General features: G+C 41.4%; 1 protein-coding gene across 1 annotated transcript in view; it reads left to right on the forward strand.

Moving 5' to 3' along the window:
* Nucleotides 1-3,574: 3,574 nt before the first annotated feature.
* Nucleotides 3,575-19,920, forward strand: part of LOC142284916 (3 beta-hydroxysteroid dehydrogenase type 7-like) — a 91,500-nt gene continuing 75,154 nt past the window's right edge. The window contains exons 1-3 of the mRNA XM_075333241.1: nucleotides 3,575-3,711; nucleotides 11,833-11,972; nucleotides 19,433-19,609. Coding sequence (XP_075189356.1) covers nucleotides 19,462-19,609 — 148 coding nt within the window. The 5' untranslated portion in view covers nucleotides 3,575-3,711; nucleotides 11,833-11,972; nucleotides 19,433-19,461. The remainder of the gene's footprint in view (nucleotides 3,712-11,832; nucleotides 11,973-19,432; nucleotides 19,610-19,920) is intronic.

Below are 19,920 nucleotides of genomic sequence, written 5' to 3' on the forward strand. Positions count from 1 at the left end.
ATGGTATTATATACAGGGGACATGACTGCATGGTATTATATACAGGGCACATGACTGCATGATATTATATACAGGGCACATGACTGCATGGTATTATATACAGGGGACATGACTGCATGGTATTATATACAGGGCACATGACTGCATGGTATTATATACAGGGCACATGACTGCATGGTATTATATACAGGAGACATGACTGCATGATATTATATACAGGGCACATGACTGCATGGTATTATATACAGGGCACATGACTGCATGGTATTATATACAGGGCACATGACTGCATGATATTATATACAGGGCACATGACTGCATGGTATTATATACAGGAGACATGACTGCATGGTATTATATACAGGGGCACATGACTGCATGGATATTATATACAGGGCACATGACTGCATGGTATTATATACAGGGGACATGACTGCATGGTATTATATACAGGGCACATGACTGCATGGTATTATATACAGGGGCACATGACTGCATGGTATTATATACAGGGCACATGACTGCATGATATTATATACAGGGCACATGACTGCATGTTATTATATACAGGGCACATGACTGCATGATATTATATACAGGGCACATGACTGCATGGTATTATATACAGGGCACATGACTGCATGGTATTATATACAGGAGCACATGACTGCATGGTATTATATACAGGGCACATGACTGCATGGTATTATATACAGGGCACATGACTGCATGGTATTATATACAGGGCACATGACTGCATGGTATTATATACAGGGCACATGACTGCATCGGTATTATATACAGGGCACATGACTGCATGGTATTATATACAGGGCACATGACTGCAAGGTATTATATACAGGGCACATGACTGCATGGTATTATATACAGGAGACATGACTGCATGGTATTATATACAGGGCACATGACTGCATGGTATTATATACAGGGGACATGACTGCATGGTATTATATACAGGGCACATGACTGCATGGTATTATATACAGGGGCACATGACTGCATGGTATTATATACAGGGCACATGACTGCATGATATTATATACAGGGCACATGACTGCATGGTATTATATACAGGGCACATGACTGCATGATATTATATACAGGGCACATGACTGCATGGTATTATATACAGGGCACATGACTGCATGGTATTATATACAGGGCACATGACTGCATGGTATTATATACAGGGCACATGACTGCATGGTATTATATACAGGGCACATGACTGCATGGTATTATATACAGGGCACATGACTGCATGGTATTATATACAGGGCACATGACTGCATGGTATTATATACAGGGCACATGACTGCATGGTATTATATACAGGGCACATGACTGCATGGTATTATATACAGGGGACATGACTGCATGGTATTATATACAGGGCACATGACTGCATGGTATTATATACAGGGGACATGACTGCATGGTGTTATATACAGGGCACATGACTGCATGGTATTATATACAGGGCACATGACTGCATGGTATTATATACAGGGCACATGACTGCACGGTATTATATACAGGCACATGACTGCATGGTATTATATACAGGGGACATGACTGCATGGTATTCATATACAGGGGACATGACTGCACGGTATTATATACAGGACACATGACTGCATGGTATTATATACAGGACACATGACTGCATGGTATTATATACAGGGCACATGACTGCATGGTATTATACAGGGCACATGACTGCATGGTATTATATACAGGGACACATGACTGCATGGTATTATATACAGGACACATGACTGCATGGTATTATATACAGGGCACATGACTGCATGGTATTATATACAGGACACATGACTGCATTATATTATATACAGGGGACATGACTGCATGGTATTATATACAGGGGACATGACTGCACGGTATTATATACAGGGACACATGACTGCATGGTATTATATACAGGACACATGACTGCATGGTATTATATACTTACAGGGCACATGACTGCATGGTATTATATACAGGGCACATGACTGCATGGTATTATATACAGGACACATGACTGCATGGTATTATATACAGGACACATGACTGCATGGTATTATATACAGGACACATGACTGCATGGTATTATATACAGGGCACATGACTGCATGGTATTATATACAGGACACATGACTGCATGGTATTACATACAGGGCACATGACTGCATGGTATTATATACAGGACACATGACTGCATGGTATTATATACAGGGCACATGACTGCATGGTATTATATACAGGGCACATGACTGCATGGTATTATATACAGGACACATGACTGCATGGTATTATATACAGGACACATGACTGCATGGTATTATATACAGGGCACATGACTGCATGGTATTATATACAGGACACATGACTGCATGGTATTATATACAGGGCACATGACTGCATGGTATTATATACAGGGCACATGACTGCATGGTATTATACAGGGCACATGACTGCATGGTATTATATACAGGGCACATGACTGCATGGTATTATATACAGGGCACATGACTGCATGGTATTATATACAGGGCACATGACTGCATGGTATTATATACAGGACACATGACTGCATGGTATTATACAGGGCACATGACTGCATGGTATTATATACAGGGCACATGACTGCATGGTATTATATACAGGACACATGACTGCATGGTATTATATACAGGGCACATGACTGCATGGTATTATATACAGGGCACATGACTGCATGGTATTATACAGGGCACATGACTGCATGGTATTATATACAGGGCACATGACTGCATGGTATTATATACAGGGCACATGACTGCATGGTATTATATACAGGGCACATGACTGCATGGTATTATATACAGGGCACATGACTGCATGGTATTATACAGGGCACATGACTGCATGGTATTATATACAGGGCACATGACTGCATGGTATTATATACAGGGCACATGACTGCATGGTATTATATACAGGGCACATGACTGCATGGTATTATATACAGGGCACATGACTGCAGGGTATTATATACAGGGGACATGACTGCATGGTATTATATACAGGGGACATGACTGCATGGTATTATATACAGGGCACATGACTGCATGGTATTATATACAGGGCACATGACTGCATGGTATTATATACAGGGCACATGACTGCATGGTATTATATACAGGGCACATGACTGCAGGGTATTATATACAGGGGACATGACTGCATGGTATTTATATACAGGGCACATGACTGCATGGTATTATATACAGGGCACATGACTGCATGGTATTATATACAGGGCACATGACTGCATGGTATTATATACTTGGGATGTTTTATTTTTGTTGAGAAACCTGTAAAAAAATTGAAAATAAATAAATTGGATGAATAAAGAAACCAAGTTCAGCATCGTCTGTGTGAGGAGCGCGCGCGCGTGCGTGTTTTGACTCGTGTGGAATGGCAATGACCTATGAAACTCCGCCCAAATGAAAATATATGCACATTGTGATTGGCTGCTTTCTGCACATGGCCAGTGATATCATTCAGGTCCTTAGGGTAGGTGTGCTGGCATAATACATAGAGTGAAGGAGCGTCAGTGACAGGAGCCGGCAGGGGAGAGGCGGCGCAGGGTTATTGTCCGTCTATGAATGTCTGCTGCTGCTGCTGCTGCTGTGTCTATAGAGGGTAAGTCATACAAAGAGACCTGGGCAGATGTAGGTATATAGCTGCAGTGCAGGGCTGTATTTAGGGGTCATGTCTCCAGGCTCTCCTCCTCCTCCCCCTCTTCCTCCCCCTTCTCCTCCAGTGCCTAATGGTAAATGCGGCTCTGAGTTGAGTGGCAAACACATGTCCCCACCTGTCCCTGACATAACAGCATTTAACCCTTTTGGAACTTTCTGAAATGTTTTCTTTTTCCACTCTTTTTATTATAACACCACTTTTTTGTTTACTAAGGTAAAGTTAGTGATTTGAATATATTTTTTATATATATATGGTAACTTTTTTTTTGTTCTTTTACTTTAGTTAATCTCCCTGAGGACTTGTTTTGTAACTGAGATTGTCTGATTGCTTCTACTGTACACAGCTATACCACAGTATTGCTGGTTATAGTAAAAATCACTGTCTTCTATCCAGGGCTGTGGAGTCTAAGCCAAACCTGCGACTCCGACTCCTCAATTTCCCTTGCACCGACTCCGAGTCCCACATATATTGCTTATATTTAAGTGAAAAATGTATTGTAGTACAATGTGAACATCAGACATTTAATCATTGCTATGATACTGTGACGCCCTGGACTCCAGGGGTCACCGGTAACAACACCAGCCACACACACACACACACACACACACCCACACCCCCCATCCCTTGTGAGGACACACCCGTCACCCGAAAGGGAGTCCTGATGCCTCCCTCAGGGCCAGTAGAGCACACCAGGTGGGCGGAGTCAGGCGGAAAGGCACGCCCACCGAGGAGACTACTGTCCTGGGACAGGAAAGACAAGAGGAGTTGTTTTGGAGAGAGTGTGGAGTGACGAAGGAGTAAAGCTGTCAGGGACCCGAGTTGGAGCCTGGGACCCCCAAAACGTCAGGCTGGCAGACGGTGGTGGCCGCCTGCAGGAGTACCGGTATAACGACCGGCGGAACCGTAGGGACCGGGCCAGGATTGGAGCCCGCCGGACCTGAACCGGGAAGTCAACTGTTAGCCGGAGCACCAGTAACCGGGTACTCAGACCCCATCCTAGCTTAGAAGCCACTGAGTTTAGGCAAATTCACTGATTGCAGTCTGGACCTCATGGGTTCATCCTCACCCAAAGTCCCGAAAGATGGCAAAAGCCCACCGATACCGGGTGAGAGCCACCGCCAAGGGCCAAACATCCGACGGGCCAGTGCCTGTGGGCAACAGAGGGCTCTTCCGGCAGCTAAACGCCGGGGAGCGGGCTACCACTGCCCAGGCAGGGGAGCCAAAAGCTGAGAAACAGGAGGTGCAAGGGAAAGGGACCACCATCAGCCTCACAAGGGACACAAGCAGCCGGCTGCGGGACCCGACCATCCCCGAACTTTGGTTTACCAGTGACTCTGAGTGTGATTTCATAGTGAGTACACCAGTGCCATCCGGGCACGGCACCTTGCAGCACGACTCCATCGCCCGCCCCACCGGGCCCCAAGACACACCGCACCTACCCACGGAGGGGCTAACATCTAGGCTGCGCACCCAATACCGATCCCGGGAGTCGTTCCCCCCCCCCCCCCCTTCACTCTCGCCGCAGCGGAGGTGCATCCCGTCACCACGACCCGTGGGTGGCGTCACGACTCGTCTAACGACGACGCGGCCCCTGGCTGCGAACCTTGTCCTACACCCGCCACCCCACTGCCTCCCCTTAACTGAGCAACGTGGCCCCCGGTCCGGAGGCGCTCGAGCCACCGACAACCCGAGCCCGGATCTCGAGCGGCTCAGTCCAGCAGGGAGCAGCCGAGCCCTCCCAGGGCGGTACAATACAATAATCAAGATATTTAGATAGAACATAAAATATATTTATTGGAATAGAACTTTAGAACACAAAAAACTAATAAATTGTAAATTTGTAATACACTATGTAATATATTTTATATATAATATATAAAACAATATGTAATAAACTATGTAAGTGGCAAAAATCAGTTCTTAACAAAAACATACTAAATAACATTTGTGCAGTCTATGAATTTGTTGTAAGAAATAGAATTGCCTCCATCAGATCCTCCTTCGCAGATGACCTCAAATCTGACCTAATAATGTTAAGGCTGGAGAACAACCTCTCTACACTAAGGCCCCTTTCACACGTCAGTGATTCTGGTACGTTTGTGCTTTTTTTTAAACGTACCAGAATCACTGACATACGCAGACCCATTATAATGAATGGATCTGCTCACACATCAGTGATTTTTTTCACTGCACGTGTCTCCGTGCGGCGTACCCGCGTGTGCGTGATTGCTGCACGGAGAAAAGTCCATTTTTTTTCTGGCATCACTGATGTTCCACGGACCATGCAGTGGTGTGGTCCGTGAAACACGTGCCAGAAAAAAACGTACTTTTAAAATAAAAATCATTTTTACTCACCCGGCGTCCAGCGATGTCCTCTGCAGCCCGTTCTGCTTGCTGCTTCTGAGCCGGCTCATTATTGTCGCGCATATTCATTATGCGCGACACAGCCGACCCGGAAGCAGCAGCTGCGGGGGTCACCGCCGGCCGGATGCTGCACCGCGGGAGCGATCAGCACCAAGGACAGCGGGAGCGGGCACAGGTGAGTTGTTTTCTAAGTGCAATCACGGGCCACGGAGAACGGAGCCCGGATTGCACTTAGACAACCCACGTGTGCCGTGAATCACTGCACACGCAGGGACATGTGCGTCTTTTACACGCCAGTGAAAAACGTCCCTGTTTTTCACTGACGTGTGAAACGGGCCTTACTTGGGTTGGGGGCAAAGCCGTAACCACATGGGCAACATCTCTAACAATTTCCGGGTATAAAGGAATTGCCTCATGCACTGTCAGTTTTGATGAACGGTTGAATTTTTCTATTTCTTTGAGAGCAAGTGAAAATTTTTGCTGAAATCTGGTCAATCTGCTGCTCTAGGAGACGGAGTGAAATCTTTTTCCTTGCGGCAACGCTTTGCCTGCTCCATGTCATCCAAATACTTGTCAAAGTTAAACTTCTCATCTGATGAGGATGAAGATATGGCAGCAGTAGCACTGTCAGGACCCAAGTCCTCTTGCGCCTGGCAGTCCTGTAGGCCACTCATCCTAACTGCTACCTCAGTCAGAGCTTTTTTTCCTTTAGTAAGCTGTTGATCATCAAGCAGTATACGATGACTTGGGTCCACATAAACAGCTGCCAGAAGAATTTTATTTTCCAATAGCTGTGTCTCTCCCGTTTCATTGAAGCAGAAATGCCATCTGTGATTAAACCTCCTCTTTGGGACAGGCAAAATAATAAGTTCTTCCACTCCCTTATGAAAATGCCAGGAGTTAAATCCTCAGCTTGTAATTTTTTAGTCACGGTAAATTAGTGATTTAAGCTATTCCTTCAATTCAGCCACCTGTGTCCATTGACTTTCATTTAGGGTTACCTGAGTGTTCGCCATATCTATAAGAAACGGTTTTAGTTCAAGCAATCGCTCAATCATTAAATAAGTGCTGCCCTACCGAGTGACTTGATCCACAATTGCCCTTTTCCCAGCACGTCTCTTCAAGATGGAATCAATTTTAGGGGTTCTGGCGGCAATAACCAACTTCCTCACTTTTCCAATCACATTTCCAGCATGTCCGTCTTGCAGACTATCTCTTATTGGCAGCTGCAGCGTGTGCACAACACAGCGCATGTGATGAATATGAAAGTGTTTTGAAGCAGCTTCAACAAGATCATCTAATCCTAAAGTATCATTTTGCTGTTCTTCTGTGGTAATATCTGTTTGTTCCTCTGAATCCTACATTTTCTTCTAGCTGTTGTTCATTACTCTCATTAATCAGTTTAATTGTACTTATGTTTGAAGCATCCTCACAAAGAATGAACAGTCAGTTTGTGGCGTTTTTCTAATCTGCTTTTGCTATTGAAAACATTCTCTGAGCTCAAAAATCTTTCAGGTGATGCGGTTTTTTAAAAAACTGATCTGCTTTTGCAGCTGAAAAATGTATCCTCCAAAAAACGCTGCAAAAACGCTGTGTGTGAATGTAGCCTTAGAGCAGGAATAGAACAGCCATTTATAGGACATTTCATAACTTTCCCAAATTTCGATGAAAAAATATTCAGCACATTCTGCATTGAACCACTGTACCCAATTTATTATTTATTTTAGGAGTCAGAGTCGGTCCATTTTATACCGACTCCACCAAAATGAACTCCGACTCCACAACTCCGACTCTACAGCTCTGCTTCTATCAAACCGAGCCACAGGCAATCACTTGATGGGCACAGAGGTGTTCAATCGATCCCTGGCTATCAGCAAATCATTGGCTCCCTGCGATCGCATCGTAGGGAAGCCGATGGCCTCCTGAACTAATGTCTGGACAGGATTGCACCTCTTAAAGGGAACCTGTCACCACTTTTTTGCCCTATAAGCTGCAGCCCGCACCACTGGGCTCTTATATAGAGCATATTAGAATGCTGTAATACTACAGTTCAAAAGTTTAGGGTCACTTAGATATTTCCTTATTTTTTAAAAAGAAAAACACTTTTTTCAATGAAGCTGACATTAAATTAAACAGAAATACACTCTACACATTGTTAATGTGGTAAATGACTATTCTAGCTGCAAACGTCTGGTTTTTAATGCAGTATCTACATAGGTGTATAGAGGCCCATTTCCAACAACCACCACTCCAGTGTTCTAATGGTACATTGAGTTTGCTAACTGTGTTAAAAGGCTGATGGATGTTTAGAAATCCCTTGAAAACCCTTGTGCAAGTATGTTAGCACAGCTGAAAACAGTTTTGCTGATTAGAGAAGCTATAAAACTGACCTTCCTTTGAGCTAGTTGAGAATCTGGAGCATTAGATTTGTTGGTCCCATGAAACTCTCAAAATGGCCAGAAAAAGAGAACTTTCATGTGACACTCGACAGTCTATTCTTGTTCTTAGAAATGAAGGATATTCCATCTGAGAAATTGCCAAGAAACTGAAGATTTTCTACAACGGTGTGTACTACGCCCTTCAGAGAAGAGCACAAACAGGCTCTAACCAGAGTAGAAAGAGAAGTGAGAGGCCGCGCTGCACAACTGAGTAACAAGACAAGTACATTAGAGTCTCTAGTTTGAAAAATCGATGCCTCACAGGTCCTCAACTGGCAGCTTCTTTATATAGTACCCGCAAAACGCCAGTGTCAACATCTACAGTGAAGAGGCAACTCCGGGATGCTGGCCTTTAGGGCAGAGTGGCAAAGAAAAAGCCATATCTGAGACTGGCTAATAAAAGGAAAAGATTAATACGGGCAAAAGAACACAGACGTTGGACAGAGGAAGATTGGAAAAAAGTGTTATCGACAGACGAATCAAAGTTTGAGGTGTTTGGATCACACAGAAGAACATTTGTGAGATGCAGAACTACTGAAAAGATGCTGGTAGAGTGCCTGATGCCATCTGTCAAGCATAGTGGAGGTAATGTGATGGTCTGAGGTTGCTTTGGTGCTGAGTCTGGTGGAGACTTGTACAATGTAAAAGGGAATAAGAAAGGCTATCACTCCATTTTGCCATGCCATACCCTGTGGACAGCGCTTGATTGGAGCCAATTTTATCCTACAACAGGGCAATGACCCAAAGTACACCTCCAAATTATGCATAAACGATTTAGAGAAGAAGCAGGCAGCTGGTATTCTATCTGTAATGGAGTGCCCAGCCCAGTCACGAGATCTCAACCCTATTGAGCTGTTGTGGGAGCAGCTTGACCGTATGGTACGCAAAAAGTACCCATCAAGCCAATCCAACTTGTGGGAGAGGCTTCTGGAAGCATGCGGTGAAATAACTCCAGATTACCTCAGCAAATTAACAGTTAGAATGCCAAAGGTCTGCAAAGCAGGAATTGCTGCAAAGGAGCATTCTGTGACGAAAGCAAAGTTTGAAGGAGAAAATTATTATTTCAAGTAAAAATCATTATTTCTAACCTAGTCAATGTCTGGACTATTTTTTTTTTTTTTTTCTATTCATTATGCAACTAATTTGATAAATAGACGTGTGTTGTGTTAATTTTGTCTTTTCCATAAAAAAAAAAAAAAATCTGTGTGACACCCCCCCCCCCCCCCCCAAACTTTTGAACTGTGTGTGTGTGTGTGTGTGTGTGTGTGTGTGTGTGAATGTAGGTATGTATGTATATGTGTATGTATATGTATGTATGTGTGTGTGTGTATATGTGTGTATATATATATATATATAACTACTCTCATACAGTCATATGAAAAAGTTTGGGCGCCCCTATTAATGTTAACTTTTTTTCTTTATAACAATTTGGGTTTTTGCAACAACTTTTTCAGTTTCATATATCTAATAACTGATGGACTGAGTAATATTTCTGGATTGAAATGAGGTTTATTGTACTAACAGAAAATGTGCAATCCACATTTAAACAAAATTTGACCAGTGCAAAAGTATGGGCACCTCAACATAAAAGTGACATTAATATTTTGTAGATCCTCCTTTTGCAAAAATAATTTTTCAATGATATTCAGGTCTGGGGACTGGGATGGCCATTCCAGAACATTGTAATTGTTCTTCTGCATGAATGCCTGAGTAGATTTGAAGCGGTGTTTTGGATCATTGTCTTGCTGAAATATCCATCCCCTGCGTAACTTCAACTTCGTCACTGATTCTTGCACATTATTGTCAAGAATCTGCTGATACTGAGTTGAATCCATGCAACCCTCAACTTTAACAAGATTCCCGGTGTCGGCATTGGCCACACAGCCCCAAAGCATGATGGAACCAACACCAAATTTTACTGTTGGTAGCAAGTGCTTTTCTTGGAATGCCGCGTTTTTTTGCCTCCATGCATAATGCCTTTTTGTATGACCAAACAACTCAATCTTTGTTTCATCAGTCCACAGGACCTTCTTCCAAAATGTAAATGGCTTGTCCAAATGTGCTTTTGCTTACCTCAGGCGACTGTTTGTGGCGTGCTTGCAGAAACGGCTTCTTTCGCATCACTCTCCCATACAGCTTCTCCTTGTGCAACGTGCGCTGTATTGTTGACCGATGCACATTGACACCATCTGCAGCAAGGTGATGCTGCAGGTCTTTGGAGGTGGTCTGTGGATTGTCCTTGACTGTTCTCACCATTCTTCTTCTCTGCCTTTCTGCTATTTTTCTTGGCCTGCCACTTCTGGGCTTAACAAGAACTGTACCTGTGTTCTTCCATTTCCTTACTATGTTCCTCACAGTGGAAACTGACAGTTTAAATCTCTGAGACAACTTTTTGTATCCTTCCCCTGAACAACTATGTTGACTAATCTTTGTTTTCAGATCATTTGAGAGTTGTTTTGAGGAGCCCATGATGCCACTTTTCATAGGAGATTCAAATAGGATAACAACTTGCAAGTGGCCACCTTAAATACCTTTTCTCATGATTGGATACACCTGCCTATGAAGTTCAAAGCTCAATGAGGTTACAAAACCAATTTAGGGCTCTAGTAAGTCAGTAAAAAGTAGTTAGGAGTGTTCAAATCAAGAAATTGATAAGGGTGCCCATACTTTTGCACCAGTCAAATTTTGTTTAAATGCGGATTGCACATTTTCTGTTAGTACAATAAACCTCATTTCAATCCAGAAATATTACTCAGTCCATCAATTATTAGATATATGAAACGGAAATAGCTGTTGCAAAAACCCAAATTGTTATAGAGAAAAAAGGTTAACATTAATAGGGGCGCCCAAACTTTTTCATATGACTGTATATATAATATATATATAATCTCAAAAAAAGTTATAATACACAATTGAAAAATGTTCAAAAACAGTGATCCAAGGGTGTATAGAAAGAAAAAATGGTACCGCTAACAATGTCACTTAGTTCTGAAAAGAATGCAGCCCCTCAAATTATTTATTTAGGTTTTTTTTTGTTTTTTTTTCTGTGTGCAGCCCATACACCCAGCCGAGTTTGAGACCTCTGGCTTAGACTACTGAGAAAAGCAAAAGAGAAAGTGCTTGGCTTATAACTGCAAGTATGCAAAAGTCTCATCTAGTAGTGGTGCTGAGGTTGTGGAATCAGTGAGAATATTACAAACTGTCCCAGAAAACTGCATTCCTTCCCATGAATGACTGTTGTGTTTTTGCTCTTGTTTTGCAGATTTTAAGGTCACAGACGAGCGTGATATTTTGCGGAGCTTTAACTCTTTGGACAACTTTTATTTCCAGTGACACTGCATAGGACAGTGAACTTTCATTCTTGGACTCTGGCTTGAGCCCTTCCCGTTCCCAACTGAACAGGTAAGGTACAACCATCACACTTGCATCATGCTTGTGTCTAGGAGCCTAGACTAGGGTTCCCTAACTCCAGTCCTCAAGGGCCACCAACAGTGCATGTTTTCAGGATCTCCTTACTATTGCACAGATAATTTAATCACCTGCATAGGAGATGATTCCAACACCTGTTCAATGCTAAGGAAATCCTGAAAACCTGCAGTGTCGGTGGCCTTGAGGAGTTGGAGAACTCTTGGTGTAGACAACTGCTGGCTAACACGCTTTTGGTCAACAGCTATCTAACACTTGGAATTGAGGACACTGGGACTTGTAGTGCTTTGCACCACTATAGTAGCATTTAGATATGTTAGTTCCAGGCTAACTTGAAATAAACTGATTTTACAATTCCGCATGTTTTGCTTACATGTATTGCTGTGTGCGTGCTGCACATATCATAGTGGCATGGTAAGAACAGTGTCTGCAACGTTTCTCAGAGTGTTTTATTTTTAATAATTATAAACTTATATCATGCCAGCAGATATCACAGCACTTATTAGTTTAGAAGGCACATGTACAAACAATATCGGATAATAAAAAGTAACACAAGTCAATATAAATGAGGTGCAAGGCCCTGTTCACAGGAACTTACTGGAGACTGCAGTGCTAAAAAGTAGGCTTTACTTCTTCACTAGATACCTATACAGGTATATGATGAGACACTCTCTTTACAGTCAAGGGACTGGAATGATGAGTGTGAAGCTGAGTACTATTTAAAAGAGCCGTTTTTTGAGCCGGCTAGTTTTTGTGAGCAGCGGGAGCTGGATCGCCAAAAAGAGCCAAAATTCTAATCACTACTCGGTGGCTCTTTGTAGAGACTATACCAATGTGATGAAGTAAATTCATGGCACTGCCGTGGCATCAGGAGCGAAAGCACGTCGGGTCAGGGAGCTGATTGGATCTCACAGACTCCAGGTCAAGTGAATACAGGGACACTTCTAACCGCCCCCCCTTTCCCCCGTTTAAATTCTCCAGTTTTCATATAGAGTCTGGTGAAGAGGAGATTTAAAAAAAAAAAATTTAAATCTTGACCCTGGCACTGTGGTAAGTACGAGTCTGCTTGAAGCAACTTCCATGGTTTTTTGGATTAGAAGACGCAGTTTTCCATCCAATTATTATTTTTTTTTTTTTGTCAAACAAAACTCTGCCTTTAAAAAAAAATGTAAAAAAGCAATGTGCGGATGGAATTTTGTGACTTCTCATAGACTTTGCTGGGGAAGCACAACACATGCAATTTGTCAGACATGGTGCAGTTTAAAACGCAAGAAAAAACTGCAACGTGTGCACAAGGCCTAAATGTTTTACACCTATTTTTTTTTTTTTTTTCCAATTAAAAGTTATAACTTTTGATGTGTTCATTTGACACTGTATATTATAAATTGTATGTTTGATTAACCCTCTGCAGCCTCAACATGTTTCCAGATTTATGTATATTAAACTGTATCATCGAGATCTTGATGCTGCATATTCAACCCATGCTTTTGTTTGTTTGTTTTTTTGTTGGTGTTTTTGTGACTGTGGCATTCACCTCATGGTCGTTGGAATGTGCCCTAATCTTGGTGCTGAAAAAGGAAAAAGGGGTAGCGCATATGAGAAGCACCCATGGGCTGGAGTTATTAATAATAATTGTATTTGCTCACCTGATAAGGTTGTGCACCCCCGCACAACCCCGGTGGTAGGTGGATGGGTAATCCCTCCGGAGTGGGGGCTGTCTCCGCTGGCGTTGCCATTGATACGCTGAATGGATTCGGGTTAGGAATCGCTGCTGGCTCCTGGGGTTCTCCGGCACCTTAGATCCTGGAGCTCCTGTGCGATCCTCCGTCGTTCAGATTTTGCCTGGCAGGTCCTGTTCCTCAGAGCAGCTCTGGCCGAATTCCCGTAGTGGGAGTGTGGATATAATGAATTAGAATTTCGGTCTGGTTGAGCGCTAATGACTGGGCTGCCAGCTTTGTGTATAATTTGTTTTATTAGTATTAATAAAAGGGTAAACTCCTGTTTTATACAACACGTTTCAGCAAAGTCTCTGTTGCTTTCCTCAGGTATAACAGGAGTGATTTACATGCATTAAATTTTTATAGGTGAAATAAAAGATCCCACAGGTGGAATTTGTGGGTGTGCCGCAAATTTAGATCATTGGGTCCTTTTAACCCCATAAGTATAAGAGTCTTATAAAAATCTAGTATATATAAAAGCCATATTTATAAACATGTAATAAAAACAATATTAACTAGGAAATTATAATATACAGAAAAGAAAAATTTAGATAAAAATTGAATAAGAATTGAATAAAAAATTATTAAATCGATATTATAACCACATTTAATAAAATCTATATGGTGTAGGGTAATTGTTATGTCTTAAATTTTGATAAAGAGATTTCTTTTGGAAAATCATAATGGATTATGATAAATTAGGGGAGCCTTATTTAGATTATTGTTATATTTGGGGTTATTCCCCGTGACCTTCTTATCATCCCTTTGTTATATCTATTGTTGTTGTACCACTGTTGGTATAATTTATTTTTTGTTGTTTGGGGAAGGTGGATAAGGGAAAAAAAAAAGGGGGTTCAAATAGTCTTTTTGTATGCTCACATACATTAACCACAATGTATATATATGTGTGTGTATGTATTATATATATATATATATATATATATACACACACATGTTTTTATTCATAGAAAACTCCTCCAATAGGATCCTTCCCAAAAATTATCCTTCAAAAATTGTTTTTCAAAAAATTCTTTCTTTCAAAAACCCTCTAAAAGGGACCTCTTTAGAGGGGACGCTTCCGTAGGTTCCTTTCAAAATCCAAACAATTGTGTATCGGATAACCCACGTATTATTGTTTAGCGACGTTATCCAATGTGAGGTTTGTGTCCTTCTGGGGCTAGGGTGCCTAATTTGAAGATCCAGTAGCTCTCTTCTAATCAGTTTGGTTAATGCTTGTGGATCTTTGCTGTTAATGCAGTCTATAATGGTAAGTGTCATTTTCTTGTAGTCCCTATTATGCATGATATTGTAGTGTTTTGAGATACTATGTAATGTATAACCCGTTTTGATGTTATGGCGGTGTTTATTGAGCCTTGAATGCATCTCTTGTATCGTCCGTCCCACATATTGGGTGCCACAGGGGCATTCTAGTAGGTATACTACATGTGTGGATTGGCAGTTCAATTTATGTTTTATTGTAAAGGTTTCCTTTGTGGTTTTCGAAGTAAAAGTTTTTGCCCCTTTTGTAATAATCTGGCAGCATAAGCATTTAGGTATTTTACATGGGTAGCATCCCCAAAGGGTTGGATTGTCAGCTATAGTTACTGATGGTCTTATGGAAGTATTGCTGGGTGCGACCATATTGCCTATATTTCTATTTTTCTTATATATAATAATAGGTCTTTGGGGTATGTGCTCTGTTAGGATAGACCCTATCTAAGGGGCGACCCGCCCTTTAATATGAACCAATACTTATTAAGTAATTTTTCAATATGGGTTCTGGGTTGACAGAATGTAGTAACTAGACTCCATTTTGATAATTTAATTTTTCCTTCGTTTTCTACTGTATTCATTTGTTTTGGTTTTATGCATTTATCTTGGGTAAGGGAGTTTGTTTTTACATAGGCATCATATAGTAGCTTTTTTGGGTATCCTTTTTCCAAGAGTCGTTGCTTCAGAATTTTAGATTCTTTCTCGTTGTCTTTGTCTGCCGTGCAGTTTTTTCGTATTCTCCTATATTGTCCGTATGGGATATTTCGAACCCATCTTGGTAAGTGTCCGCTATCGAATTTCAGATAACTATTCACATCCACGGGTTTGAAATGCGTCGATGTAGTAATCTTTCCGGTTTCATTCAAGGTGATCTGTAGATCTAGATATTGAATAGTATTATCTGAGTGAGTAGCTGTGAAGGATATTCCCCATTCATTCTTATTTAGGTTCTCTACAAATTCTTTTGCCTTTAATAGGGGGCCCCTCCAGCTCAGGAAGAGGTCATCAATGAAACGACGGTAAAATACTATATGTTCTTTATAGTTCGACTGTGCAATGGAGACGGATTTTTTTTTTTATTTATAACTAATGGTGGCTGCATTATAATACATGGAGGACTAATAGAGTTACCTTATACATGGACTGGGGGTGCATTCTAATAAATGAAGAGTTTTGTGGGCCCCATTATAGTATTTGGAGAGCTATGAGGGAGGCTTTTATACTTTATGGAGAGCCAGTATACTGTTTGCAGTGCATAATTGCTTGTGAAGGTTTGTGTGCTGAGGATAAGATGGATATCCGAACATAGGAAAGCTGGGTGCTGATAGAGGAATTTCAGATCATGGGGAAACCTGGGTGCTGAGGAAAAGAGCCAAGTGTCAGCATCATTATTTTGCACCCCGAGTGTCGGCATCATTTTACTGTATCCCTAGTGTTGGTGTATGGTGGGGCGGGCCAGGTCCAACCTAGGCCCTGGGCCCATCAAACTCTACTTACGCCACTGTAAACCAGCCATACACTTTTGAAAGCCTAGTGTACAGCAAATAAACCTACATTCAGAACTCTACCAACGCACACAAATGTAGAGATTGTCCATTACTTACACAGCCTCTTCTTATAAGGGTTGTCCAGTCGTGGGGTACAAGTCTGCAATCACTCTGTGATAAGTTTGTGATTTGCATGCTTCTAGTCACAGTCCTACTAGATGTATGTGGCCTCGCTCAATTCACTAGTGTTGAGTGTCACACATGTCTAGCTGGCGTGTCACCACATCAATTGAAATCGAATACTAGTGGTCACATACTCATCAGCTCCTGGCACCAAAACCATACAATCTTGACAGCAAATGTACTGCACGCTGTGAGGGTTTACAAGTCTGCAGTCCTTGTCAAACTTTGTTTGATTTTTTTTTTTTTTTCCCCTCCTAAAAATGATGCATACCGGGGTCAGGATTCGAGTATGACCTATCATTCTGGTTTCACTGTCCATCTTATCAATTTTGTGTTGCTTCCTCTGTCTATCATGGTGTATAGATTATAGTAACATAGACTTTAGGCTATGATTCTTGGTTTGTTTACCTTTTGGCAACAATATGAGTGTACCAGGGGTGTACCAAGGCAATTCATACCGGTCAAGGCACCATAAATGCCAATTTTAACAAACAAACAAATGATGATGCTGGTAAACGTGTGTGCATGTGTTTTTTTTTTGTACAAAAAAGTGTCTTTTGTATCCAGTCCTGTGGAAAGGCCCAGTCTTGTGCAGGGTCCTACTGGAAAATTTACAGCAATCTATGCACAATAAATAACAATATTTATCAAAAATTAGGATGATCAATAAAAGTAATTTGAAGCCCATAAATGATTGTTTGGGTCCATTCATGGGAACAGTCATTATTGGAGATTTACTTCAGTAAATTCCCCAGGAAATTCTTATTCACTAAAATGATGTTGGTGGTTAATCTTGTAGTCTTAGATGGCTGCCCTTGAATTTTATTTAATTCCCTCTCCCGTTAGTGCCCAATGCTACGGTGTTCTATGGGGGCTAATTAAATGCATTTAATTCACTCCCTTTCTGTTCTTATAAGTGTGGGGTATAATGGTATATTTTTAAAAAGAAGTATTTGCTAATTTATCATAGCATGTGTGTAACTCCCTGTCCTGTCCCCCGGCACGGGGACACTAGCACACTCACCCTCACAGTCGCTCAGCGGTGGTTGCTTTGTTCCCGATCCCTGTTGCCAACTACCGGGCTCTGCGGACTCCGCTCAGGCCTCCTGGGAGCTCTTAGGGCGCTTGTGCACCTTTTTTCTTAAAGGGTCTGTATGCCCTAACCCGGAAGTGCCTCCTATGCTGAGAATCACTTGGTATTTAAGGCACCCTCCTTTAAGGGAGGTGCCTGGGCAACATGGTCAATACATTGCTAGTTGTCAGGTCCCTAAGTGCTACTGCTGTTTAATGTTGTGTGCCGTATTGCTAATACCTGTCTATGTTCCAGTACCTGACTTGTCGACTGATGCATTTAACCACTTTGGCCACTGCTGTATCTATCCACTCTTGTCGCTGACGCATCTATCTATACCGACCGTACCTTCTGTATCAGCCATCCCGGCTACATCTACCATATTAGAGACTGTCCGTGTCCATACTCCAGGGACCAGCTGTCACAGAACCAGTCTGCCTGTGAGGCACCTCGTTTCTACCTGCAGTTCAGCACACTCACCATCCGAGGCTCTGTTGAAAACCTGATGTGAACCATAGTTGCGCCCCTTGGGTATTGTGTGTGCTGTGACCCAGTGGGTCTTCTGTGACTGCTCCAATATTTCTGCAATGTGTAAAATAGCAGCAAGTTTTTGTTTTTGTTTTGTTTTTGTTTTTTTTTTTTTGATTCGCATGGATCAAATCGCAAATTGTTTGTATTTGATTTTCATCAAATCTATTAAATATTATTTATTACTTATCCAAAGCTTTAGGCAATAAATGTATTATTTTGCTGGGAGCAAAGTGCTTTTATTGTTACGGTCAACCCCATAAACTTTGATTGAAGAGGCAGCAGGCATCCTAAACTGCCTCCCCATTCAAACAACTCATGGTGGTCGTGCAGTAAATCAAGGACTCAAAACCAAATTATTATATAATATATATTTATTTATTTATTTTATTTTTTTTAATTTTTTTTTTTTGTGGGAAGTGATTGATGGCCCGGTTATCATACATGACTTGGTTGACCTTTTTATGGCTTGGAATTTGTCCATTTTGCTGTGCCTTTTACAGGTTAAAATCTGCAAAAACTTTAGAAAAAGACACGAATCGCACATCCCAAAGTCATACTTTGATCTAATGCCTGTAGGCAAAAATTAAATACTGTATCTGAACATGAGGTTGTTGGTTTAACATTCTGATCAGACTGTGTGAAGCCACTGTCACGTCATGGTGTGACTTGGCGGTGGTCTTCACACAGTCTGATCAGAGTGTTATACTGAGAACCTCATGTTCAGGTATTTAATTTTTGCCTAGAGGCATTAAATCAAAAATCAAAGTATGATTTTGGGATGTGCGATTCGTGTCTTTTTTTTTTCAGGTGTGCTATAGGTTAAAATCTTCAAATCAAAGAATTTTAGTCCGCTATACATCAAGACTGGGGTGCACCTCCTTAAAGAATTTGAATCTTTCAATTGCCATGTGCCACCGCCAAAAAATGAACTCCAGTCAGGGGCTGGCATACACTCCTGGCATATTTTAGGCCACTTTATTGCATAATTATGAACGCTTTAGGCAGGCTGAGCGACCTCCCGTCCCTCTTTTGAGCAGAGCTATTAGCAACTTGTGTTTTAAAAAAAAAAAAAAAAAAGTGAAAGGTGATTATAGCTGTTTTATTGTCTGTAGATATTTAATTTCAAAAATATATTTATTATATATTTTTAATATATTTTTTTTTTTTTTTAAGATTCCATTTTTTTAGAAATTCTTGTCGACATGGAAAAGGACCTTGTGTATCTGGTCACGGGTGGATGCGGCTTTATTGGAGAATGGATTGTAAAACTTCTGCTCAAGGAAGATTATGTGAAGGAGGTTAAAGTTTTTGATCTCAATGAAAGTGAAGCTATAAAACATCTAGGAACAGGTAAGTACAATAAATTATTACACACGAACCAAGGCCAACGGGAAACCAATATCATGCTTGCTTATGTTGATATTGAGCTCCTGAAAGGCGTACTGATTCACTGATACCATACCATGTTAATGATAAACCCTGTAGTATCAAGGAGAAATATTGTGAGCTGAAAACCTCAATTCTGGCATTATTTGCACAATGCCAGAGGAAACTGCTTCAATTTTGCAACTTGTGGGTATCCTAAGTTTAATTTGCAGATTTCTCCCATAGATATCCATTAGATTCGGAATTTTCCCAGCTAAAAAAAAACGCATTAGTGT

Source organism: Anomaloglossus baeobatrachus, chromosome 2 (genome assembly GCF_048569485.1).
Source record: "Anomaloglossus baeobatrachus isolate aAnoBae1 chromosome 2, aAnoBae1.hap1, whole genome shotgun sequence".
Classification (NCBI taxonomy): Eukaryota; Metazoa; Chordata; class Amphibia; order Anura; family Aromobatidae; genus Anomaloglossus; species Anomaloglossus baeobatrachus.